Raw genomic sequence first — 25,757 nt, 5'->3', positions numbered from 1 at the left:
GTTTCATGTTCTGTCAGAAGTTTGCTTCCTGTCATAAGCGAACTGATCCTCTTGTGAGAGGAAAAGCGGAAATGGCAGTTCTGTTGCACGAAATGACTATTATGTAAGCGAGTTCACACATCGAGGGCCGGTGGAGAAACTAACTTCTGCATTTTTGTGATGGTAGTCCAGACAGTAATAACCGGGGGAGTTTTCTTTATTCAAAAGATAAACCACAGTGTGACCATTTTTCATACCAGTAAAGTTCATCTTTACAACAGCAGTAACACAACATTCCCAGACATAGTCTCAAACACATTCTTGAGATTAACAGTATCGTTCATGAGTAAAGTGCGTTGAGGAGAAGTGGTATGGGCCGTACTAAGTCAGAAAAAGGCCGCTGTTGTGCTGCATATACAACTCTGTTCTCTGCTTTTTCGATCAATCTTTAAACTTTGAGCTTTAAAGAAACAAAACTACCCTTAACATAGTGACCACATAATTGTTTGCACAAAGAACTGCTAAATATCCAGTTCATGTCTACAGTTTATAGTAAACTGTTCAATTTTTGGTATTAAATCTAAAAATACAAAAGGCATAGATACAGGCTTGTTTTCAGTATTTACCAAAATCTCATTAAAACATTGCAGAATTTAGTAGGTACTTTCTGAACATTTTTAAAATAAACGTTCTAGTGAATACCTCTTAGGATTATTTTGCATTTAAACTGTTTAGTTCTATCTTAATTACTCTTTATTAATTATTTCTGTTCTGCCGACATGAGCTCTAAACGCCATTGGTCTCATATTAAGGCAATAATTGGTAAAATAATACATTCATATAATTGTGATTGTACGTACTTATTCAAAAACACTGCGGAATGACATTCATCATGTTCAGAGTACACAAGAAGCTATTTCACATAATTTTATATTTTTTTCCAATTCTACTGGAAAATGAAACTGTGCCCAGAAGTGATCTGAGTAATAATCCACAGTGTGTTATACTATAAAAACTCGATGTGGATGATGGTATGTGTGCACCAGCTCCAATGTGTCTCTGACTGCTTCAGCAAAAATCTGATTGAAAACTAATAAAATGGTTGTCTAGTGATTTGCTTGAGGAACACCCCACTGTGAGGATATTTTTTAAGCACTATTTCGTAAGGATTGATCGCCAAATCGCTATGGACTATGCACTTGAAGTCAGATCTGAAACCTGAAAGATTAAAACACATTTAGCCTCGTCAATGGTGGGTTATGTTCAAACCAATGTTGCTATGGTTTGCTGTTTTATTACCTGAATTTGAATTTAGAAATACTTTTTTTAAAAAGTGATAAAACACACAAAACCTCTGGGACATCCTTGTCCCTAACTAGCCAATTGAATCAAGTGTTTTGTAAGACCATGGCATAAAATGCTATATAACCCTTCACATTGGTGACTGATCACTAAGGCACTTATGCTCTCCTGTAAATATGGCTAATCCATAACTATGGGATTTAACCCTGATTCATCTACTGTTTTATATTATAATAAGTAATGGTGATGCAAAGCAGCAAACCTTTACATGTACATAATATTTTATGCACTGGTTCTTGTACATAATGCATTTCAAATCTCAGCAGTGAGAAACACATTCAACATCTAAAACTTCAGCGTGTGTCCGACAGGTTTATATTCATTCGGCAAACTCTTCAAAAGAAGAATTAAATGAAGGTCTTGTCTTCTGGGACCACATTTAAATAGCATGTTCTAGTGAAACATGCAATTTAAATGTGTTTTCCTCTGTTGACATGGCAACAGCCATGTCCTGGAAAAATCTGCACAATGAATTACAGGATAGGTCAAACAGTGAACAATTCATCAAATGAGTCTTTCTCATCCCCGGAAAAGAAGGACACATTTTTGGGCTGCATTTGAATGACGCTCAGCCTTGTCAGCCTTGTCACGCCCTGTGGTCAAATGCATCCTCCAATTTTGGACCAGCAAATTGAGACATACCACTCAAATAAGGCAGAAAGTGCTTCACTTTGGACAAAGTACTGATATACTTCAGTGAACAAAAAACATATGTGGCTTCTGAGTTCCCCTTAAGGCTCATGCGTCCTTCATCTTAAGGCCGCTGGGGCTTTAGACTGGCTCAAGACAGGCTATTGTTGGCGGTTGCACTGCTGCAATTCTCAGTGTTCACAGAAATAAATATACTGCCTCAGATCAGGGAGCTGTGCTGAAGCTTCACTTCTGTCCTGCTGGCTTGTCCAGTAATATTCCTTTTATCAGTTCTGCTTTTCTTCATCAAGAGTCCGTCTAACTGTCTGTGAGTTGACATGCGTCAGCAGGAGAGCTAGTTCATTTGGCCTTGAGGTTGCACAACCAATCCAAAGGATGACCGTTCAGTGTAACGTCACTCACAGTGATCTTCAGGAGCTGGTGCCACAGGTTTAGAATGCTTGCCTCCTTTTTGGGATTGTTGAAGTGCATCGTCTTGAGTGGCCCTAGTGTCAACTCACCTATGGAACTTGATCTTTCCCACTTTATGCAGCTTGCTTATTACCGTCATCTCAAAGTCTGCATGGTGCACTCCTGTCTTGCGGAAAGCACCAGCATGCTGGTTATTCTCCCAGTAATGGTGCCAGTTTCCTAAAGGGTCAGCCCCATAGCCAAAAACCGACACCTGAAATGGAATAAAATATGTCAGAAAAGGGTTCACTTTAATAAAAAAGAAATGTAACTTTACCCATACCCATTTAAATGTATGGGTACATACAATACCCATTATAAATTTATTATAAAAAAACTTGTGATTAGAATGTCAGTAAGGACAAACAATACCAACCTGGTCACACATGTGCAAAGCAAATATTATAGCCAGCATGCCAGTGGAAGGGTATCTGCCATGTTGTTCGTTCCAGTGGTCATGCGTGTATTTGAAAAAGGCCGGGTTCACCACAATCACCTGTGAGAAGAATTGCAGTTTGAGAGAAAAAAAAGAAAGCTCTGCTTTTTGTGTTTAAATACGATATGTTTGTCTCTGCTTTTTGTGTTTAAATACGATATGTTTGTCCTTACCTTATTTTTGTCTGCCTTTATAAAGTCTTTCACCCTCATATACGTCCTGTAGATGAAACAAAAAAGTAAAACTGTTGTGATGAGTTAATCAGACAAGTCCTTCTGTTCTAGTTGCAGGAGTGCTTCATTGTCACTGAACATTTACAGTGGTGGCCTAGCGGGTAAGGTACCGGACCCATGAAAAGGTTCGAATTCCGGGCCGCCAACTGAAGTGCCACTGAGCAAAGCACCATCCCCACACACTGCTCCCAAGGAGCCTGTCATGGCTCCCACTGCTCACCAAGGGTGATGGTTAAAAGCAGAGGACATCGTTGTGTGTGTTTCACAATGACAGGCACTTCCCTTCACTTCACTTCACCACTAGTCTTCTAGCCACAACATACCAGCCTCTATCATGGCTTTAACTGTGATACAATTGATAATACAGGATGCATAGGATACATACATTTTCACCTCTCCTGTGGACAGGGCACTGGCCACCCACTGGAGGTCACGCAGCTTGAATGGCAGCAGAACCAAGTGCACTCCAGGATCCAGGTCAACCGCGCTCTCAGGGTACATGAGGTGATGGGTGGTTCGGTTGCCAACATCTGCCTCAAAATTGGCTGTAGTAGCTTTATTCATCCTGTTCCAGAATGAAACCAAGCCCAATTAGCTGAATAGTTAACTGCGGGAGAATCATTTCAGCAGAGACTGAGAAGAACTCATAAGCAGTTATTAATTTTATTATTACTAACATTTTTTCATTTTTGTTTGCTGCCGATTTCAAAACATTGATGCATCAATTAAATATCTTATGTTCTTCATTTAACAATATATTAACAATATTAATGATTGTGTTAGTGATAACAAGTGCCATGTACAGGAATGTGTTTATGCAATATAAACATTCAAGTTTGGTGTAAACAATAACCAATGCATTGTGGGTGATGCACTTAGATAGCTCTTTGGTGGTCTTGGTGGCAAACATGTTAAAATGTGGTTCAAGGGTGGGTACTGGAGTCAACCCTATAATAAAGGGTGTTAATATAGGGTGTTAAATCATGTCTGCATGACAGGAGCAGAGCGTACCGTATAATAAAATCATGAGTGTCAATGGCCGCTCCGTACTTAGAGCCCCGCAGGTTTCCAGAGTTTCCCACCACCGCACACCTCCTGCATCGCTCCGGCTCAGCCACATCATCAGAAGGAGTGGAAATGACCTGGAACATCTTCTCCAAGACGTTCTCTATCCTTATCTTTTCTGACCGCTGAAGTGCCTGGCAGGAAACATTGGAAGGCAAAATTTTTTAAGGGGCTGAGGTCAGGGAATCTGGTTCCTGGATCATCTGATCATAGTTAATGGTTGGAAGGAAGTCCTTCTTTTAGAGGGGTCTCAAGGAACAGGTCTAGCTGTAGGTCTACCTTGTAAAATGTGCACGGGGGCCTTCACATTCCAGTGCCTTAATGTTTTTTTTAATTGGTCATGTTTAGTGTTTGTGCTCTAAGGCATTTTGCACGCCTTGCTTGACAGTTCACATGCCTGATCGTCCCCTTTGTGGCCCTCTGGGTTTATTGTTGTGCTCTCATTAACTTGTTTTAGCATTCGCAGGCAAGGCTCTGAGCTGGACTGTGTGAGTGAGATGCCTGTGTTCCACTGCATGCTGAGACCGTAGAAACAATGTCCGGCCTCTCTCAAAGCAGCCTCTGTGCCAATGCCGCCAAACGTCCAAAAGCCTCTAATTACTTTAAATGAAAGGTTACTGAAAAACGCAGTAAGGTAGGCTGGAGGATTATTCAGGCATGCCAGGCCCCTTATTTTCTACATGACCCTAAAGATGAAAAAGATGAAAAAATGAAATTTCTGGTCACTGCTCAGGAGATTTGACAGGGGGAAGTTCCTGCTGAGCTTGCAGGGTGGTAGCAGTTGAGGTCTGATGATACGCCACCACTGGTGGCCTTTCCAGATGATTCCTGGTGGCTTCAGGAGCTCATTTAGGGGGCTGCATGCCCAAGATGCTCAAGTTTTCAGCTGCTACCTTTAATTCAGATGAACAGTTGAACGGTTGTCAGATTAGCTCATGCTAATTTTACATCCAGACAAGTGTTCAGCTGGGTTGATATGGTGACAGAAAGTCTATGTGATTTCATCATTTCCACACTTATTTACACACTAATCACAGTGTGTGTACAGAAGAGTAATTTCATCAGTCAGAATAATTTGACTCTTCCCTGAAAGTCTTGTTCTAAACTAGTTAGTGATACTTAAAAACATGGCAATCAAATTGCTACACTTTTGACTGACAGCTAAAGATTGATGGGGGTGGGGGCACATTAAACAACCTTTTACCCCCTGACAGGTCATATGGCACACAGGTATTGATGGAATGGTCAAGAACTTAATCTCTTCTACAAAGAGAGCTGGATGTCCATGTCCTGCCCTCTTACTGGCTCTCGCTCGATGGCAACTACAATATTTTACTTTGTCATCTGGTCATTGTTTGTGAGCTTATTTGTCCCTGTTCACACATCGTGATTGGCAATCGCTGATCATCTCCTGATTGGGAGATTGATATCAAAGTCAGTATTAAAATTGTGTAGTGTGAACTAGTCTTAAGCAATACATTTACATTTACAGCATTTATCAGATGCCCTTATCCAGAGCGACTTACAATCAGTAGTTACAGGGACAGTCCCACCTGGAGCAACTTAGGGTTAAGTGTCTTGCTCAGGGACACAATGGTAGTAAGTGGGATTTGAACCTGGGTCTTCTGGTTCATAGGCGAGTGTGTTACCGACTAGACTACTACTAAAGCCCTACAATAGGCAGGATTAACATCAGAGGGTTAGTTATTACAGAGTTACTGAGAATGAGATACTTACAAGCCACCACTTTAGGGACAGAGGATCTATGCTATCGTCCACACTTTTGAGGTAGGGCTGCTGTTCGTGATCAAAGCGTTCATCAAACCAGTCTGAGGCTCCTCTTTCGGCGACGCATGAAGAGCAGCTGCAGGCACGTTTCGGGGTGAGTACCGGTGCAGAGGGTTTGGAAGCAGCAGAGAATAATGTCTGTGTTTGGTTGGGTCTGGATGATTCGTGCAGCCACACACTGGCCACCACGGCCACCGGGAGGATGCTGCCCTTCTGCATGGTGTGCGTGACAATCACGATGACCAAGATGCAGAACAGCAGTATGGCTAGGCACACCTTCTTCTTCAGCAACATGACTATTCAAACACAACTTGGCTGATCTGCGCTGCACAACGATGCTCCCATGCAGTTCCAAGAAGATACTCCCTCAGGAACAATTTCCAACCTCAACCTCCCCTCTGAGCCAGCCAGATACTGGGAAGTTCACAAAAAATGCTGTTTCCTCAGGGAAGAAAAATGACTTCATAAATCATGTTGTCTCTACCTGTTGTTTTCTCCTGTTATTTGCCCCATGATGGATCTCCTAAGGCCCTGCACAAAGCCTTGGCTCTCAACGAGCAGGCAGTTTTCACAAGCTCAGAGTGATTGGCAAAAAATGAAAACAGAAAAGCGCGAAGGAGGGGTCCAATTCATTTCTGTTCTCTTCCTGTTGGCAAAACCTTCTTTAGGCTCTGGCTCTTCGTGTCTCTTCTCAAAAAGGCTAACACACAAAAACACCTCCCCTAAAACACACAAAAGAAATGTTCAGGTAGAAAAGCAAAAAAGTAGTATTTGTCTGTCAGTGACGATTTTGGGGAAAAAAAAAACCCTGAGAAAGTGCTGATGACTAAATTTTTAAAATACGTTGTCATAAATGCATGCAGTAATGTATTACATAAAATATAGAAAGATAAAAAAAATTATGTATTTAGGAATATGTTTTAATTGCATGTGTAAAACAGCTGTGTTGTATCATTATTATATATTTTTGGTCTTGTGCAATATATGTCTGCATTGGCAATTGCTCAATAACTTTTTGCCTATAAGCATGAACATGAATAAAATATCATCTACATCTGTTTTTGATTGAGCCATTCTAACATTTTTACACAACCTTCACACACTTGTGTTTTGTTCTGTCGCAGTTTCATTGTTATATGCCACATCTGGCATATCAGAATCAACATGAATTAAATATCAACATGAATACTGCTTTTATTCATTACCCTCCTCACCTATCCCCTCTTCCACATTTGCATTTACAAGACATCGGCAATATATTCCCGAACAGTACATATCATGTATTCAGAAGGCGTATCTATTATATTCTAGATGCATGTGTAAAGCAGCTCTGCTGTGTTTTTTCTTTTACAATACTGAATGGGTCCACTATTTTGTATACAAGGAACATTAATACAAAATCCATCTGTATATTAATGACTGTCATCCACAACCGCAATACATTTACATACATTTACATTTACGGCATTTATCAGACGCCCTTTTCCAGAGTGACTTACAATCAGTAGTTACAGGGACAGTCCCCCCCTGGAGACACTTAGGGTTAAGTGTCTTGCTCAGGGACACAGTGGTGTTAAGTGGGATTTGAACCTGGGTCTTCTGGTTTATAAGCGTGTGTGTTACCCACTGGAAACATGATCACATCACAGGTGTTAAAAACAAGAGGTGGGGGAAAAGTGATACAGCATAATGGTTCAGGGACACCAGTTCATAAGAACTGCGACTCTAACCTCCACTCCTGAAGATGGCGCTGTACAACTGGCATTTCAGGCACAGTGAAATTGCAAAACGTGACCCCTATAGTGACCCCCTTCAACATGTAAAAATTAACCAGGTAGAATCGACTTGGATAAAGTAAACAAGGAATTTGCAAGCTTTGTCACGCTTCTGTGAAATATTCAGGCAGCACAACCAATTTACAAGTTCATTTGAGCAGGAACCTTCCGGATATATACAAGACAACAAAGTACACCGGAGACCGCAAACATACTGGCATCCGACTCGCCTCGCGCTCAGAAAAATGACAGAATCGGTGGTGCATTTTATTTGACAGGATTGTGTGGTTCAGGTACATGGCAAACACCGTGGCGCCATGCTATGTGGTCCCAGAATGTATGAGGAGGTAATGCAAGGTGTACAAAAATCTCTTCTCTCTGCAAGTGGCACTCAAGTGCGATTGCTGGAGCTACGGAAACGTCCGATCATGATGCAGAACATTAATGAGGACTGGCCACTGACTCTCCAAGAGGGACAGTGGAGAAATGGGACCCTGCCGTAGTCACATTGCAGCGCAACTTGCCCATATGCCACATTTGAAATGCTTTGCTCGCATATTGAATTGAGCTTCACAGTGTGGGCCGATTGCTGGGAAGGGATTGAAGAACAAGCTGCCTTTTCAAGCGCAGCAATACAGTCAGCCATGTACTGCATGAAAAAAACGAAACTTGCAGAACTTGCCTCAACACAAATAGCTCACTCATTTGTATCCATGTTCATTTCTAAAGTATAGTGAACACATGCAAATGTGTCCTCTGCTTTTATCCATCGCCCTCGGAGAACAGTGGGCAGCCGTGACAGGCGCCCGGGGAGCAGTGTGTGGGCGAAGGTGCTCTACTCAGTGGCACCTTGGCACACCAGGATTCGAACCGGAAACCTTTTGTTTTTGGGGCCGCTTCCTTAACCGCTAGGCCAACCACTATTGTTTGAGTTTAGTTCATTAACATATTTCTGTGTGATTGTTTCTTTAATTTGTGTGCGTCTGTGTACATATGCACCACACCAACCTTAGATAACCGACTGGGCACTTTAATTCTATGCTTTTTATCTAAATGTTTTTGGTGTCTACTAATTCAGTGCCGAGCTATGTTGTTTATTCATATAATTATTCATATAATAATACAGATTGTACACGGCATGTTGCATTTCAGCTTGATTTTAACATTTTCAATGAACTGTAGGATATCAAAATAAGCCGCTATATATGTACAGTATCACAACACATCATGACGTAACTGTGTGGTGACCATGTATCCGTATTCCTTGCTAATGCCCAAAGAAAGAGCCAACGGATGATGAGAGGCACGCTGCGGAGTTTGACCTACAGACGGCGGTGTCCCAGACGAGTGTCTCTGCTCCGTGGTCTGCACGGCCTCTTTTTTCTGCTCCGCTGCTGGCCTGCTGCTGAGCTGTCCCCATGGTTACACACTCACACCGCTGGACTGGACTGCGTTCAGTCTTTGGAAGTGAACCGCAGCCAAGGAGGCTTCAAACCACCCCCCACCCCCCCAACACCTCCCCAACCTCCGCAGCGGGAGCCGCCCGAGCCCAAGATAAGGGGAGCGCTGGGGATGTGGACGGGCGGTGTAAGTGCTGCGAGGTCAGCTGACTTTCAGCTGATTCAGGGGTGAGGAGCGTCCCAGCACAGACGACTAACACGGCGGAGACAAAAACCACAGACCTGCTAAACACAGCTCAGCAAGGCGGTGCCAAAATACTCTCTGTCAGCACAGGGCAGAGCCCATCCCCCTTTCCCAAAATCAAAGGAGATGAGTGCACGAGACCTTGAATAACAGGACCAGGATGTAACAGGAGAATTGGGACTGGCAGCATCTAAAAACCAGCATGGGTTTGGTGCCAAAAATATACAGTACAGGCCAAAAGTTTGGACACACCTTCTCATTCAATGTGTTCTCTTCAATTTCAAGACCATTTACGTTGGTAGATTCTCACTGAAGGCATCAAAACTATGAATGAACACATGTGGAGTTATGTACTTAACAAAAAAGGTGAAATAACTGAAAACATGTTTTATATTCTAGTTTCTTTGCTCTGATTACTGCTTTGCACACTCTTGGCATTCTCTCCATGAGCTTCAAGAGGTCGTCACCTGAAATGGTTTTCCAACAGTCTTGAAGGAGTTCCCAGAGGTGTTTAGCACTTGTTGGCCTCTTTGCCTTCACTCTGCGGTCCAGCTCACCACAAACCATCTGGATTGGGTTCAGGTCCGGTGACTGTGGAGGCCAGGTCTCCACTTTTTGTTAAGTACATAACTCCACATGTGTTCATTCATAGTTTTGATGCCTTCAGTGAGAATCTACCAACGTAAATGGTCATGAAAATAAAGAAAACACGTTGAATGAGAAGATGTGTCCAAACTTTTGGCCTGTACTGTATACATATATTTCAATTTAAAGTGAAGACAGCCTGGTGGTCTGCAAGCCCTACGGTTAGAAGAAATGCAGTCATTTGCATCTTTAGTTTGTCAGGTAAAGAGGACGGTTAGCAGGTAATAAATGGGTCTGTATTTTTGTAACACAAAGTTCTATACAAAATTTTGAATAAAAAAAAAACAAAACAGAAACTACACGTTGACTACAAAGCTCTCTAGTTTAGGATTTGTTTGAATTCGTGTCCAAAGAAATGACAGAGTCAACAGCCTGGGTCATTAAGCTTGAGGTTCACCTTCCCCATGGCAGGTAGACAAATCCCTGGAATTAGTGAACAGATCGATGTTGCCCAGCATACCCAGCGGGGCCAAACCAACCAGAAGACCACGGAGTCGCGGGTTCAAACCCCACTTTTCTATCCTCGTGTCCCTGAGCAAGGGGGACGTGGGGACGTAGATGTCCAGAAAATTGCTGATGGGACGGAACAGGCCTCACCTCCACAGGAAACGCGCCCGTTTCCTGCCCCCTTACGCACGTCCAGGAATGTAGGACAGCTGGGGTCCCCCGGGGTGCCAGGCGCGTCGCCGTGGGACGCGTTATAACCGCACGTCATTACCCCCACGCCCGTGGGAGGGTCGGGTGACTCCGAGCCGCGTTTCTCGGCGAGTGGAGCAGAAATACTCGCCTCCGCGCCTCAACTTTGCCGCAACAAAAAGTTGCAAACGCGGAGCGAGGCTCAGACCGCGGAAAGCGGCGGCCCCGGCGGCCCTGGCACTTTCAGAACAGCACTTTTGCGCAACAGGAGTTTCTCCTAAAACGAGCGGAACGTTTTGGCGGAAAGCGCGTTTCCTGGAGACTTGGTCAGAAGCTCGCTTGTCATCTCCTCGGTCCCCCCCACCATGTTCGCACGAGTTCCGTTCTTTCCCTCTGCGGGCTGGTTAAAAGTCGCCGCGAAGTTTGGAATTCGCCGAGACGACCCGCCACGGAGCCGAGTGGGTTTCGGCGGGCTGGTGTAGCCGAGGAGTTGCCTACTTACTGTGGGTGTGGAGTGTGTGGAGGCAGCGGTCCGTTCTGTAGCGCGATCAAGACAGTAATGATGTCGAGGCGTCGTGCCCAGCCTCCCCTGTGTGTGTGTGTGTGTGTGTGTGTGTGTGTGTGTGTGTGTGTGTGTGTGCGTGTGTTAACAGTAAAGCAACGAATGACGTTTCTACTGTCACAAATAGTGAAGAATAGCTGAGTATCTATTTGTGCCCTAAGCAAAAAAAAAATACTTATCTTTTGTATGACCCAATAATTTTTTTTATGATTCCATATTCATGCGGATTTTTGTTTGTTTTATACTGTATCGTAGCCCTTTTTTTTGCGGTAAAGTTTTTTGGGAAGTTTTTGGATCTAGGGTGGCGTCCACGCTGTCATGGGCGTGGCTCATGAAAATAAAGAGAAAGGGTTCAACTCGAGCCACGCATGCCCAGTTTTAAATAATCAAATAAATACGTACAATAAAACTTAATAGTCCAATTGGCTATTGTTCCAGTGCTGTGTTTGTTTGGAATGTTTACTTAAGCTATGTCTGGTTTGTTTCCTGGTCTAAAATACTCATCCATCTGTTTTCAGTTAACTTTGATAGCCATAGAAGACTGACCAATCAGATTACAGCAAGGACAGAATTCTGTCCTTCACCGAATCAGAAATTTCTTATTCATAGCACTCTTCATAAGACTTCTAGTTCATAACACTCTATATTCAGACTTCTTGTTCATAACTCTATATTTAGACTTCTAGTTCATAACACTCTTCATAAGACTTCTAGTTTATAACACTATATTCAGACTTCTATGTCATAACTATATTTAGACTTCTAGTTCATAACACTCTTCATAAGACTTCTAGTTCATAACACTCTAAATAAGACTTCTATGTCATAACACTTTATATTCAGGCTCTTTTTTGTTAGCTGCAATACAGTGCTGTATTTTTGGTTCTGAAAGCTACAGAATTCTTCATATTAATGTGTACACTAATGTAAATTCTAAAATTACTTCAGTCCTTGGCGACAACCTTGTCTTAATTGGGTAGGATTTTCAGCCATGTCTGTCTGTGAGGCAGAGATCCTTGTTTCACTCAATCCAATTGGCTGGAGCTTTCAGACAGTCCTGCTTTATTACTCTGTACTCTAAATGAAGTAGAGAGAGAAACATCGCAATCTAATGGAGGCGATCTCCCCCACTCGACTTCCTTCCTGTGTCTGGTTTGTGTAAAGCTAAGATAGGCCTGCAAATGATCTATTATCAAGGCCTTGAGCTTGTTTTTGAATGTGGGATTTGCTCCAAATGAATTAGCCTGACATTATTTGGCCAGATAACAGAGCCAAATTGTCTTTGGCATAGATCATTTCTATCCCAATCTGATCACATGTGTAACCAACTCAAATGACTTTAAAAGAGAGCTTGCTGGGATTTGTATGCTGGAATATTTTCCTGTTTGTGCAGGCAGAATCACTGACCATCTTTAACTGAGGTTTGGAAAGTTTCTGCATTATGAACATTTTCCACTTGTGATGACTTCATATATTTTCTTTTCACACTTCATTTTAAGTGGTCAGAATACTTTTTTTTTTGCTCATGGCCTTCTGAGATTACCAGTAACCGAATACATGCAATGTACAGTTTTGTGGCGCAAGCGACCGCAGCGCTCTCAAACGCTTTATTGTTCGTGTGTGCAGAGCCACAACCAGTGAGTGTGCGCGCTAAGCCTTTTAAACCTTTAAATCATGTTACAATCCACGGGTCACATGAGCAAACTCTCGCTGGAAAAAAAAAAAAAACAGAAGTTGCCCAGCTCTGATTGCAAGTTCAGTCTTATTAATAACGTGCAAGTGGTACCTTAAAGTGGGGTTGGCACACGCTGCCCACAAATGCCATCCTAAATCGACACACTGGCTAATGCCCAGGAGAGCCAGTCAGGACTGAGATCCCTGGCATAGAGCAAGAGTCCAGCTAATAATAATCGTAAATAAACTGGTCCGAGAATTAAGGCCATGCTGTGATCAAACCAATGGTTAAGAATACATATATACCCCACTTGCCTGCACATTCTTCTCAGTTGTTCGGTTAATTATGGGCTCTCCTGTCTGCCCAAACACACAATACTGTTTAGTTGACAATTACAGAAATAGAGCTTCCATCTGCTGCTGATGTGGTGGGAAATGTTCCGTCAGGGGAGCTGCAATAAAGGAAGTCAATTGAATTGATTATCCAGTTTATTTTACCATGGCCATGGGGGGAACTCGCCAGAGAACTCCCACCGTTAGTACGTTCACAAGCATATTTCACACCAGCTTCGTCATTGACGCCGGGACAAGGACACTTGTTTGGAAAACATCTTCGCCTTGTACATCACCAAGGTTTAAAGTGAGATACGGTTGCTTTCTGGCTGTTCCATGACCAAAGGTGAAACACATGGAGCGTCTGGGCCTACGGATTCTTTCTTCTACACTGACTGCGTTTATAGCAATGCTCTCACACCAGAAAAAAATTGCCACTTTGAGCACATTTGAAGAGCTACCGTACCTCTGTATACATCCGTGACGGTACACCTCCGAGCAACGGCGCAGCAGAGGATCAAATCACAGGCAGCAGCCAGAAAACTGGTTCTAAGGTGAGCAAGCCGGCGAAATGAGGGCTGAGCCTGGAACAAGCCGGAAAAAGTCTGAGTCACAGTCAAGTTCGGCTCCTGACACGCTGGGTCCCCATTCCTGAGGTTATAACAGAGCAGGAGCAGCACAAGATGGTTCACATTATGACGTAAGGGCGTGTTTCAGACTCAGCATGAGAGCAATTTTTTTCCCTTTTCCTGCTTCCCTTTTACACTCTGGGAGAACGTCTCATCTGTAAGACTGGAATAAGATAAGAAAATTATAAAGCACAGAAGACAAAAATGGTGTTATTGAAACACAACAATAATTTATGTTTTAACTACTCTGTGTCCTGTTCACAATGTTTTACAAGAATTTAGGAGGTTGCATTTGTTCAGTCAGTCATACTTTATTTAAATACCTTTAATGTGCACAGCAATTCGAGGAGCTTGTGGCACATTCATTTTAAGACATATTGAACGCATGAAATAAACATTATTAATTCCTGGGAAACTTATGCAATCCATGGCTGAGGGGACTGACTCCATCTTTATTTACTCAAAAAGTCCAGTGGAGTTGGCTTGTTTGACAAAGCTATCTCTTGGCCCCTGCCGCCTGGTCAACAATCACCATGAAGGCACATGATCTCATCTCAGGGGTCCAGCTGTGAGGGTCCGAGTGATAAGCAGGGTGAGACGGAGCAACGGTCACCAGTCATCGTCAGTCAACACCCACCCGTCTGCCCTGGCAGTAGCAGATGGAAACCTCACAAGCGCGAGGCAGCTGGTGGCAGTGAACAGTCCGTGGGGACATGGGAAGAATGAATGTTATTGCAGTTGCTGTAAGCGTGTGTTTATGACAGGGTTATGACATATGACAAAGTAGATCAAGTAAGGAAGGGAAATATTTATTGGCTATATCATTACAAAGCCAACATTTGGGCCATCTTGTCACATGACCAAATAGGTAAAAATCTTATGAAAAAGCAAATGTTTCTGTTTGGTTTTATATATAAAGTATATTTATAGTTCTGGTTCTCAGCAATAGAAATAAATATGTTGTTCAGCATTACTTATATTTGCATTTGGCAGACGCTCTCATCCAGCGCAACTTTAAAAAGTAAATCACATAGAGAAATCGAATTTGGAAAAGAAGCGATCTGTAAATACTATTGTGGCGGGAAATTTCCCGTCTGAGGAAGTCAATTGAATTGATTATCCAAGTTTATTTAAAATGGCCATGGGGGGAACTCGCAAGAAGAACTCCCACCGTTAGTACGTTCACAAGCATATTTATTCCACTGTAGGCAATGAAGAGTAGGAAGGCAGGATCACACCAGCTTCGTCATCGGCGCCTGGACAAGGACACTTGTTTGGAAAACATCTTCGCCTTGTACGTCTCCAAGGTTTAAAGTGAGATACAGTTGTTTTCTGGCTGTTCCATGACCAAAGGTGAAACACGTGGAGTGTCTGGGCCTACGGATTCTTTCTTCTACACTATAATACTAATACTAGTGTAATAATCCAACCATTTTGAAAAAAGGAATATACATAAGAGGTCATTTTAATTGAAGTATTTCCTAAAAAGGAGGGTTTTTAGCTTGCATTTGAAGATCTAAATTGACTGTTTGAACAAGTTTATTCGGCCACTTATGAGATGGTGGGACCAGTCGAGCAGGAGGATCGGAGAGCTCGAGGTACAGAGTGAGGAGTGGTGTGAGATCTGAGGTCGGAGGGCTTTATGATGCAGAACCAGTGGAGGTATTTGGATCAGCTGGAGAGATCAGCGCTAAGAGGAAGACCAGCCCGAAGTGAGTTACAGTCTGGGTAGCCTGTGTTGAGAAAAAGAGAAGGAATCGACACAAGCAAGAACAGGATTATTTAAAAATGTTTCTTTCCATATTATTTAAAGATAATGAAAGGTAGGATAGAACAGCGGCCACTTACAAATCATGGAAATGAATATTGTCTCTTTAAACACATTGTATTTTTAATACTCAAGGTGGAACCCTGTGGGGTCGTCCAATGTTTTTTTTTTTAACGCAAACAAAAAAGAAACAAGAAATCATTTTAAAAAAATTAATACCTGAATGGTTCTGTATTCTATCATACAGCATTTTCAATGGTTACATCTTTCTCCGACCCATAAGGGAAAGAACTCAACTCAAAAACAAACAGAACAATGGAAACAGAAGAATCCTGTTTCCAACCCTGGGCGGTGACCACAGGGACTTTGATCACATATTAGAACCGGTTGTATCTGAGCACTCGGACCACTCGCTCTACAGGTGTATTCTCTCTCATCTCTCTGGGTAGGACGATGACAATAGATTATTAGAAACTGGTTTGAAGTACCAAACCAGAGACTATCCCAGTCATTTGCAGGCACGAGGAACAACATTTACAGCATTTATCAGTATTTATCCACTACTTACAATCAGTAGTTACAGGGACAGTCCCCCTGGAGCCACTTAGGGATGAGTGTCTTGCTCAGAGACACAATGTGGGGTTTGATCCTGGGTCTTCTGATTCATAAGCGAGTGTATTACCCACTAGGCTACTGCCCATCACCTTTAAATTTCTCTTTGTGAGATTATTTAACATTAATACGAGTTCTAATATCCTGTTTATGGTCATGCAGTAGCGGGATCATATATGTATAAAGAGTGCTTAAGTCATTCTGCTCGCCGTTCAGAGAGCGGCAGCTTAGATGACTGGTGTTTAAACAGATCAGCATGGCACACCAATGGGTGACACGATCACGGTGCCGTTTGGTCACGTCTAGCATTCTACATACCACCAAATAAAAGTAAGAAATTGAATATAATGCCAGTGTACGTGTGGGTATGGTTACGGTTAGGATTAGGGTAAGGGTTAGGGTTAGGACGATCAGTTTGCTCTACCAGTATGCTATTCTGACAAAGCATGCTGATCCGACAGAATACCAGATCTGGAATTTCTCTCCTTATGTCATCATAAGGGGAAAGATTACATGACACCCTCTCTGCTCCAAACATTGTGGTTGGTGAATGGTGTTGATGACATCCTTTCCGCAAACTTCTATAAACTGGTCTCCTCCTCATTCCACCTGTTTCCTCCTCATTACCATTTGAAGCTACAAACACCGAAACGGTACCGGGAAGATCCCATTGTAGGACTGAACCAACTGGCTGTAATTTCAGAAAGAGACTTCAGATACAGTATTAGGGGACCACTAAGACCGATATAAAAGCAAAAAAGAAAAACAGGGGGCCTTTAACATTCCATGGCATTACTTTTATCTTCCTTTACCAGATTGTGTGATTGTGTAAATTGTCCCTAATTAGGGTTAAGGGCAAGGAGGCAGCTTTTCTTTTAGCAGTTTTGTATGGAATTGCTCTGCTGGATAAGAATGATTTTTATCTCAGTTTCACAACAAATTTCTCGCTGTTTCCTTTTCACCTAGCTGCCAGGAAAGGATGTTTGAGATGAATTTCAGGACAAAATGCAACAGGGTAATCTGATAAATTTTCCCAAACTGATGCACCTAACGTATCTCCCGTGGGAGCCATTGCACATCGAAACTATTTACAGGCGCTTCATTTCTTCATTTTAGGCAATCTGTTATATGTAAGAACACCAAATCTGTGAATGCTCATATAAAACAAATATTACCTATATTTTGTTGAAAGATAACATACACATTATAAACAGGAAGAAATGCATTAAAACGTTGTAACATTTGTTCTTATCTTGTATTATATTATTTTTATTAGAAACATGTACAATATTCCACTAGGTGGCAGCAAACAGCACTTCACCTTTTTACACAGCGTTTTCATGGCGTGACAAGGACGTCATTTCTATTGCTACTCTTAGCGGACATGTCCTGGCGCTTGGGAGATTTGGGGGACATGTGTCAACAAATCCCAACAGAACCACGTTGCGGACTTTTAATCGGACTTTGGCAACATCGCAGTAGCGGTAACATAATAGTTGCAACTGCGCATGACCGGAAGAGCTTGTGCCTTCGTCTTCCGCTGGCAGCAGTAGCTAGCAAACACTGACAAAACGAGACTTTCTTTTTGTTTTTCCACGGCCCGATCACCCTCCGTAAAATGGAAAGTATTTTCATATTGTGCACTATTCCAAGTCACATGACGGCAAAAGCCTGTTTTTGGTTTTTGTTCGTTGGTGTGAATGTGTAAGATGTTTGTTGGGCGTTGCCATTGGATTTGTTTGCTTGATGTCAGGCTAGCTGTATTTCTGTAGCGATTGTTGGGCTTTTCACTACCAAGGCGTTGGAAGCATATTTCAGATTCACACAATTCTCTTTGTTATTATTATTAGCTGTTTAGTGACTCGCAGGCTTATTTATTTTTTGTTAAAGGCGGAAGTTGAGGAAACCATAAAGAGAATCCAGAGCCAGAAAGGCGTTCAAGGGATCATCATCGTCAACGCTGAAGGTGAGGATTTTTATTCCACTGTTTTATTCTCTATGTTCAGGCTCTGAAATAGTTTAATACTGTCCGGTGGTCACATGCCGTCAGCAGAAGTCCTCATCTGTAATGCTGGCATTGTGAAACGAACACTGGAAGCAGATTCGTTTCAGGTCCTTTGTTAATTTCTCTGTGCAGGAATTCCTATTAAAACTACCTTAGACAACTCCAACACAGTACACTATGCTGGCTTGATCCACCAGTTGGTGATGAAAGCTCGGAGCACGGTCAGGGAAATTGACCCTCAAAACGACCTGACCTTTCTAAGAGTTCGTTCCAAGAAGAATGAGATAATGATTGCACCCGGTAAGGACAACAAAAACTTTGACGTTGGTACAGGATCCTCAAAGTTGATCTTATTTACATCATACTTAGTATCTAATTAAAGATACCTCCTCAAAGCATTTATGTTTTCTTATCAGTAGGATACACAATAATATTGTATTTTGATGTAATAGTCTGAAAAATGTTGTGAAGAAATATCAATATGAACATTTCTTAAAAATCTATGCAGCCTACTGTATAAGTTAAATGGATGTCCAGGGTTGAATCAAATCACAGACTACAAATAGTTTTTCATAAATTTTATTGTAGTGGAATCTATATTTGTAGTGGTTAACGTGACTAACATCTTTGTGATAGTACACATATTAACTTTTCTTATTTGCTCTTACAGATAAGGACTATTTCCTCATTGTCATTCAGAACCCTTCGGAATAAGAAGACCGGTGTATTTTAAACTTTTAGTTCTTCCTGTTAAATGGCAAAATGCATTCTCGGTATATTGTTCACCTGCAATAAAGATGTTTTGGGGTATTGAATAAATGATTCCATCAAATGATTAAGTGTTATGCAGGCTTAACAGCTGATGCTTTTTGGAAAGGAAGTGCATGAATTTTTTTTATCATTCCAAATCGCTCTTAATTCTTGGTCTGACAACTTTTTTGCAGGTGTTGCTTATATGTGACGCTACATGTATTTATTGTTTAGTTTACATATTTGTTCAGTGTGGCACTAAATTCAGCAGAAATGTACACTACATGATATCTGCTTGTGCCTCCATGTAATCTTTATTATTATTATTATTGCTTTGGAGTAATAAATGTTCTGGTTCAAGTGTTTTCTTTAAGTGTCTCCTAAATTCTTGCTGCCATAACTGGTAGCCCCATTTTTTTTATTTAAATTCAAGCAGCACAATGTATCATTGTGCTCTGAAATGAAAGCATAGAACTAATAAACAATTGACCAACTGTTGACCAAAGAAGTCAAGCAGCTATAACTGATATAACAGTCTTCACAAGAAAGTTCTTCCCAGCTCTGTCGCTGAGGTCACACACTGAGAACAATCATTTCGCCTACTGATTGGCATTCAAAAACCCTGCAGATTTAGATTCATCAGTCCACAGCACTTTCTTTCAGCCTTCAGTATTACAGGTTCTTGTTCTGACATCTTAGCAATGGCTTCCTTGCTGAAACTGACACTTGCTTATTACAAGCCATATTAGCATCACTATTGCATGTGAGCCACCAAGGTGTCAGAAACCTGTCTTCTGAAAGTGAAGTGATTGTCATTGTGAAGCACACCCATCACCCTTGGCACCCGAGAATCAGCATGTGGGGACAGTGCTTCCGATTATGGGTCCACTTCCTTACCCACTAGGCCACCACTGCCCCACTTCTGATGCTGTTGTGGCTTTGGGTCTGCCAGACCCGTTCCACCAGATACTAAGGCTGTACCTGAAAGGTAATACATAATACAAAAGTATTATGATGGTCTGTCTCTCTTCCATTGTTAATTGCCTAATTTATGATTTGTAATAATTGCCCGTTGTTAATCAATCCAATACCTTTTGTAGTACCATTCTGTTCAGATAATGCTCACAACAGAATGGAAGTACAGCAATTGTTCCCTGAAAAAAAAAAACTATTTTCTAATTCTAAAATGAACATTATTTTCCAGTTTGGGGTAATCTTACCCTTTTATCCTTTGTACTATAAATATTCACTGGTTGAATTACATTTTCTAAGAAATGTTCTAAAATGACTCAATGGTAGCATATTTCCAGTTTACATGAGGATTTAACCATTCAGTATAGGGGTTGGTGAGGAGGCAAGAACCCAAAGCTCTTCAGCAGGACTTTTAGATTGGACATCTCAAAGAGAGACTCAGAAACCTTTTTAAACCTGCGTGTCTGGACTTCTGTTTCGCATCTAAACCGAGGGATTGTTGCCACACCAGCATTTATTTGAGCAGCAACAGGACCACGCCTGTTCAGCATGAAGTGCAAGCGCTTCGATATTTATGTGCAATAAAAATGATTAGACATTAGCAGAATGGGAAATAGGAGAATTTGAAGTGCACGAAAGCATAACGGCATAGCTTGGAGCATAAGCGACGTTCGATCGTATAACACAGTTAGCCGGCTTTCTCTTTAAACGTCCGGGTGACGTCATGACCCGAGTTTATTGCGTTCTCGCCTCAGCCTGTTTTGGTCCAGCGGGTGCAGATCTCGGAGAGCAGCGGGCCAGCAGCTAGGAACAAAACACCTCGTCCTTCTTTTTTATTTTAGATTTACTTTGGTGAGAAACGCGAGGTGACAGTGATGCCATCCGACAGACCTTTCAAACAAAGAAGGACATTCGGTAAGCGTCGCGGGGACTGCGTTGGGTATTTTTTTATTTTTGTTTTTTTGGCAGGCTGGATATTTATTTAGCAGCAGGCTAATTGGCTAACCAACCGTATTTAGTTTTTCGTGTCGTCTGGCCAAAGGTTAGATCGGCCAGGGTGGCAAATGACTTCTAAAAAACCTGTATGTAGCGTTTCGGCGATAGTTACTGGGGTTGATTATGCATGGCAACCGTTTCTTTTGTTCAGTGTCAGGGTAAACAAGAGGTTCTGCGTAGGTCTGGGAAGTCCGGAATTTCCAATGACAGTTTTTATTTCGGCTGGGAGAAAAGTAGAATTTCTAAAACGTGTCGCCAGAATACAGGTATATCACGATTTTCGCCTTTTAAATGAGGAATTCTTTTATTTTTTTAGTCCCTTGAGTTTTGTTTTATGATGATACGAAACGTCCAACAGAGTACAACTCGAAAAAGTACTGAACTAGTCTCGTTTCAGAAAATCCTTTTTTAAATCGACTGTCGCCAGTAGCACATCGCATTAATTGACGACCTCCATATAAGCTGACAGTATCGAAGACATAATAGAATAATAACTATTAGTAACTGATGAGTTCTACATGTAATCTCCGAGTCTGGGCGACTAGTCTGCTAGGTAAACGTCCTGCTGTAACTGGTGCCATATTTTTTAGTAATGAGGCTGGAATAAAGGTGAGTTCGGACCAGTAGCCAAGTCTCGCGAGAACTTCGCAGGCCTAGCAAACAGGCTTCTAAATAAGCAAGACCTCGTTTTGGTTGCGTTTAAATGGAACACGTTAACGCGGAAGACCAGCTGAGGGCGGGATAACGTACAACCACGGCCGAATTTCGCGTGTATGACGCGCACATGGCGACGCTGGTGACAAAAGGCAGCTCTGTATGCGAGTCGTGCCAACGGAAGAAAACAAGTTCAGCGCGCACACGTGTTAAAGTAAATTATTCCGACATGTGACACCGTCCACTTTTCCTCCTTCCCCACTCCGGGACTGGGCGGGGGAATGGGGTGGGGGAGCGGCACGGCCGGTTGCATAATGCTTATGATCGCGAAAACAAGTAGGCTAAATGGATTTAGGACGAAACTGCTCTGATAACGCTACGTATAGCCGGGTTTATGGTGCTGATATAACGTGCTGTGTGTCCCGAGAAGCGTCTTCGAGACGGGTGACATACTGACATAATAACTGAACGCCGGTGTGTGCGGCGCTGTAGAGGGCTTGGAACACGACACCCGGGGCTCATCATGTCTCCATCTCGGTCTGCATATGTTGCTGCAGACTCTGGGCCCCAAAAAAGTCATACTCACGTGTGACAAATCATTTTTCGTGACCAGTGGCTCATGTTAGATAAGTTCCTTCTTAAGGCTTGTAGGTCCCATGACATGAAAATGTCATTTTGTGAGATTATTAATCATTAATACAAGTCCCCCTTGCCTGTCCTATGTTCCTGCATTTGCTAGAAATAGCAATAAGTGTAAAGAATGCTTTGGACGTTCTGTTTCACCGTTCTGACAGCGGCAGCTCAGATGGTCAGATCTGGAATGTCTCCCCTTATGACATCATTAGGGGACAGGTTACCTCCTCTTTCTCATGCTTTGTTCGGCCAGAGAATTTACAACCCCTCCCCTAAAAAAGTAACTCCACCGACTCTCATGGCTTCCAAACATGCAAACATTTCCGTCATGTGAAAGACACCGTAGAAATAGAGGGTTAACAGTGGGTTCTTTAAAAATCCCGACACAACTTCCTGTTTGCACCAAACAGGGTTGATTAATGGTGTTGATTCATTTCTGTGAATGCCCGTTCACTTCTATAGGCCACTCTCTTCTTCGTCCCACCTCTCTCCTCCTCATTAGCATTTAAAGCTAAAGAATTAACAGAAAGTATCGATCTTCCCCGTAAGGTACTTGGATAGCATGTACAAAATATTTCTAAACATCCCTTACTGTTCAAAATCACTCGAAATACGTAATCAAGGTGTGTTGTGTATTTTATTCATAAATATTTTTTTCTGTTCAGCTGATAGATGCAAAGAAGTGCAGCAAATCAGAGAGCAACACCCCAACAAAATTCCGGTAAGATGGCCCACAACAGCTCAGCCATGCTGCCTTTATTGCCGTCAGAACTTTCCTCAGCCTTTTCAGCTCCTTAAAGGCTCCTCTCAAGTTTCAACTATGAGTGGAATTTCATTCAATTGATATCATTACAGGTATTCATGTAAATGAATTTAGAGTACATTTCAGGCATGTGCCGATCTGCATTATTGCCCCGTCTTCTTTGCTAAAGCAAAGAAGGTGGGTTTCTGGCCAACAACAGCCTAACATATTAAAACCTGTAAACTAATCCAATTAATTAAAGCTCATTTTAACTCTAAAGTTGTTCTATACCTTTGGTAGGTCATCATCGAGCGTTACAAGGGAGAGAAACAACTGCCTGTTTTGGACAAGACCAAGTTTCTTGTCCCTGATCATGTCAACATGAGTGAACTGGTGAAGATAATCAGGTAACTTCAGCACCATGAGAACTACTTTTTATTTATTGTTCCTGCTGGACATCACGCCTGGGTGTTTCAGTTTGGCTCTCTCCCTGTAATTCTTCACTTTTTGTGGACTTAATGGCCACGAGAGTTTATAGGAAAGCTATCTTGCGTTGTTTGTGTCCCTACATTCTTACTTGGGTCAGTCTGTTTACGTGCTTGATGGGGAGATGGGGGTGGGTGGGGGTTTTCCAGGATTAGCTTACTCACCGACACTGCTGTACTAATGGGGCTTCGGCAAACGTGTCATTTTCATGCTCCATGATTTTCTGGCTGCGGCATAAAAGTTCAAGTTAAAACGTATGTCTCGTTCACTCGGACGTTCGATATGAATGCCCTATGGATGCCATACATGTTTTTGCTACGCTTTTGATTGGTGTTTCACTGGTGTTTATTTGCTGAACGCTGATGTGGACGCTTTGAGAGAAAAGAAAAAAACAGTCCACGCTCACCTGACGCCATGAACACCAGAAAAACGCCTGGTTCAGACATGTTCTGTTAATAGAATCTTTAACATTACAGTTCTCTTATCCTTTAAATGCTTTAAGCTCAGGTGGTGGTTGTATTTGTGCCACATTGAGACACTTCATACTTGTGAATTTCAGCTCTGTTGGGAAGACTATGCTCTCCTTTGTCTTTTATGAAACCTACTTGCCGTTCATCCTCTCCCCAGGCGCAGGCTGCAGCTCAACCCCACACAGGCTTTTTTCCTATTGGTTAACCAGCACAGCATGGTCAGCGTCTCCACACCCATCTCAGAGATCTACGAACAGGAGCGCGATGAGGACGGCTTCCTCTACATGGTCTATGCTTCGCAGGAGACATTTGGCTGCTAGGGTTCAGGTGCAGGTGAGAAGAGGGGGGAAGCGCAGAGTGAGATGGCGGTGGAGGAAAATCCGTGCCATTCTTGGCCACCGTTGCTCTGCGCATCCACCCTGAACCCGCTCCACACCCAGCGCTTTCGGAACCGAGCGACGCGCGTAGTCACAATTTTACATGACAACTAGCAAGTGTATCCAAGTACATCTGCTGTTGGCACAAGCCTGCCCTCTGCTGTTTTACATTTCGGTGTCTCAGTGTAGGGTAGCTTTTGCCGAGTGTGCTTGTCCACATTCATACTGTTTAAGCCCTGGTTTTGCTTTGATAGCCTCCAAAAGCCCATGTGATCAGGGCTGTAAAACTATAACTAGCAGTAAATTGCCTTTGTAAATAGGTGAGGAAGATCTGTTTCTTTATCACTTTTTTTTTTTTTTTCGTCTTTTGGTGTTTGTGCTTGTATGCCAGCTTTGTAGATAAGCCACAATGCTTGTAGGTGCTGTGAAAAACACATTAGTCATCTTAGGCTAAGAGTTCACACACTTATTTCAGGATCTAGAGCAAGTTAATTTGACAAACGAGTTGTTCTTGTAGCATTTTCAGACTGAGCTAATATAAGAACTCCTGTCACCTACTGTACTTTACAGCAGGGAAAACACTAGCATGGTTTCTACATGTTTTACATTATATCTCTTTTCCGTTTTGTTGGAATTCCTTTGTTGGGCTATTCATTTTCCTTCACATCCTCCAATGTAAATTTTATGTTGTCTAGAATAAAATTAACTAAATGGCCTTCAGATATCCATACAATCAGTAGTAATGCCATATTAGTAATGTAAATTTTAAGTGAGTTGGGCCTGAAGTAGGCGTGTTGTACTCAAAACAGATGTGGTCCGTTGTCAGCACTTGTTTAACCCGTCCTCTCATGCCACATGAAGTGTCACCTCCTTCTCGGTGACAATTCAGTGTAAAAGGTAAGGGCTTATTTTGGTGCACCATCCCCGTTTCCAGTAATCCAGCAAGCCGACAGGAACACAAAATGTGGCATGAGCGACATACACTACTTCTCGTTGAGTGATGTCAGTTAATCTCTGTAGGAATAAACATGCTTTTTTTGCACAACAAAACTGTTTTAAAAAAGAAACTGTATTGAATAAAAAGACATATGGATAGCACATAATGGTATTGTATTTTATATCTGCTTTCTTGTATTAGAACTCTGCACTGTGTATGCCTTCTGTCAGAACATTAGAAATGAAGGGTTTGTGGTGTATGACCTAGTTGCATGTTTTTTTTTGTTTTGTTCCTTGTTTTATATTGATTTTACACTGTAGATTTGTTAATTTGTAACTTTATTTAAAAAAGAAAATTCAAGTCTTTTTAGATGTCTGAACCAAAAAAAATCCATGTGTACTGTATGCGTGTTGAAATGTTTTAAACACAAATGTATCTATAAACATTATATAATCAAATATCTTTTAGTGTTTTTATTCCATACCATTGGTTT

The 25,757-nt window shown here is 42.1% G+C and overlaps 3 protein-coding genes across 3 annotated transcripts; 2 read left to right on the top strand and 1 right to left on the bottom strand.

Moving 5' to 3' along the window:
* Positions 1 to 178: 178 nt before the first annotated feature.
* On the bottom strand, positions 179 to 11,266 carry st3gal8 (ST3 beta-galactoside alpha-2,3-sialyltransferase 8). Its single transcript, XM_028997467.1, has 7 exons — positions 11,167 to 11,266; positions 5,914 to 6,686; positions 4,123 to 4,310; positions 3,497 to 3,676; positions 3,052 to 3,097; positions 2,819 to 2,938; positions 179 to 2,656 (listed from the first exon to the last, which is right to left on the bottom strand). The coding sequence occupies exons 2-7, from the start codon at positions 6,256 to 6,258 to the stop codon at positions 2,489 to 2,491; spliced, it is 1,047 nt and encodes a 348-aa protein (XP_028853300.1). The 5' UTR covers positions 6,259 to 6,686; positions 11,167 to 11,266; the 3' UTR covers positions 179 to 2,488.
* A 6,406-nt stretch (positions 11,267 to 17,672) lies between these two features.
* dynlrb1 (dynein, light chain, roadblock-type 1) lies at positions 17,673 to 19,362 on the top strand. Its single transcript, XM_028998856.1, has 4 exons — positions 17,673 to 17,863; positions 18,133 to 18,208; positions 18,380 to 18,547; positions 18,918 to 19,362. The coding sequence occupies exons 1-4, from the start codon at positions 17,861 to 17,863 to the stop codon at positions 18,959 to 18,961; spliced, it is 291 nt and encodes a 96-aa protein (XP_028854689.1). The 5' UTR covers positions 17,673 to 17,860; the 3' UTR covers positions 18,962 to 19,362.
* A 1,352-nt stretch (positions 19,363 to 20,714) lies between these two features.
* On the top strand, positions 20,715 to 25,722 carry map1lc3a (microtubule-associated protein 1 light chain 3 alpha). Its single transcript, XM_028998128.1, has 4 exons — positions 20,715 to 20,884; positions 22,918 to 22,973; positions 23,295 to 23,401; positions 24,108 to 25,722. Exons 1-4 carry the CDS (start codon positions 20,845 to 20,847, stop codon positions 24,268 to 24,270), a joined length of 366 nt encoding a protein of 121 aa, XP_028853961.1. The 5' UTR covers positions 20,715 to 20,844; the 3' UTR covers positions 24,271 to 25,722.
* The last annotated feature ends 35 nt before the right edge of the window (positions 25,723 to 25,757 follow it).

The sequence above is a fragment of the Denticeps clupeoides genome, chromosome 12 (genome assembly GCF_900700375.1).
Source record: "Denticeps clupeoides chromosome 12, fDenClu1.1, whole genome shotgun sequence".
NCBI lineage: Eukaryota > Metazoa > Chordata > Actinopteri > Clupeiformes > Denticipitidae > Denticeps > Denticeps clupeoides.
The sequence above is the reverse complement of the archived record's forward strand: the minus strand, read 5'-3'. Positions and strand labels throughout refer to the sequence as shown.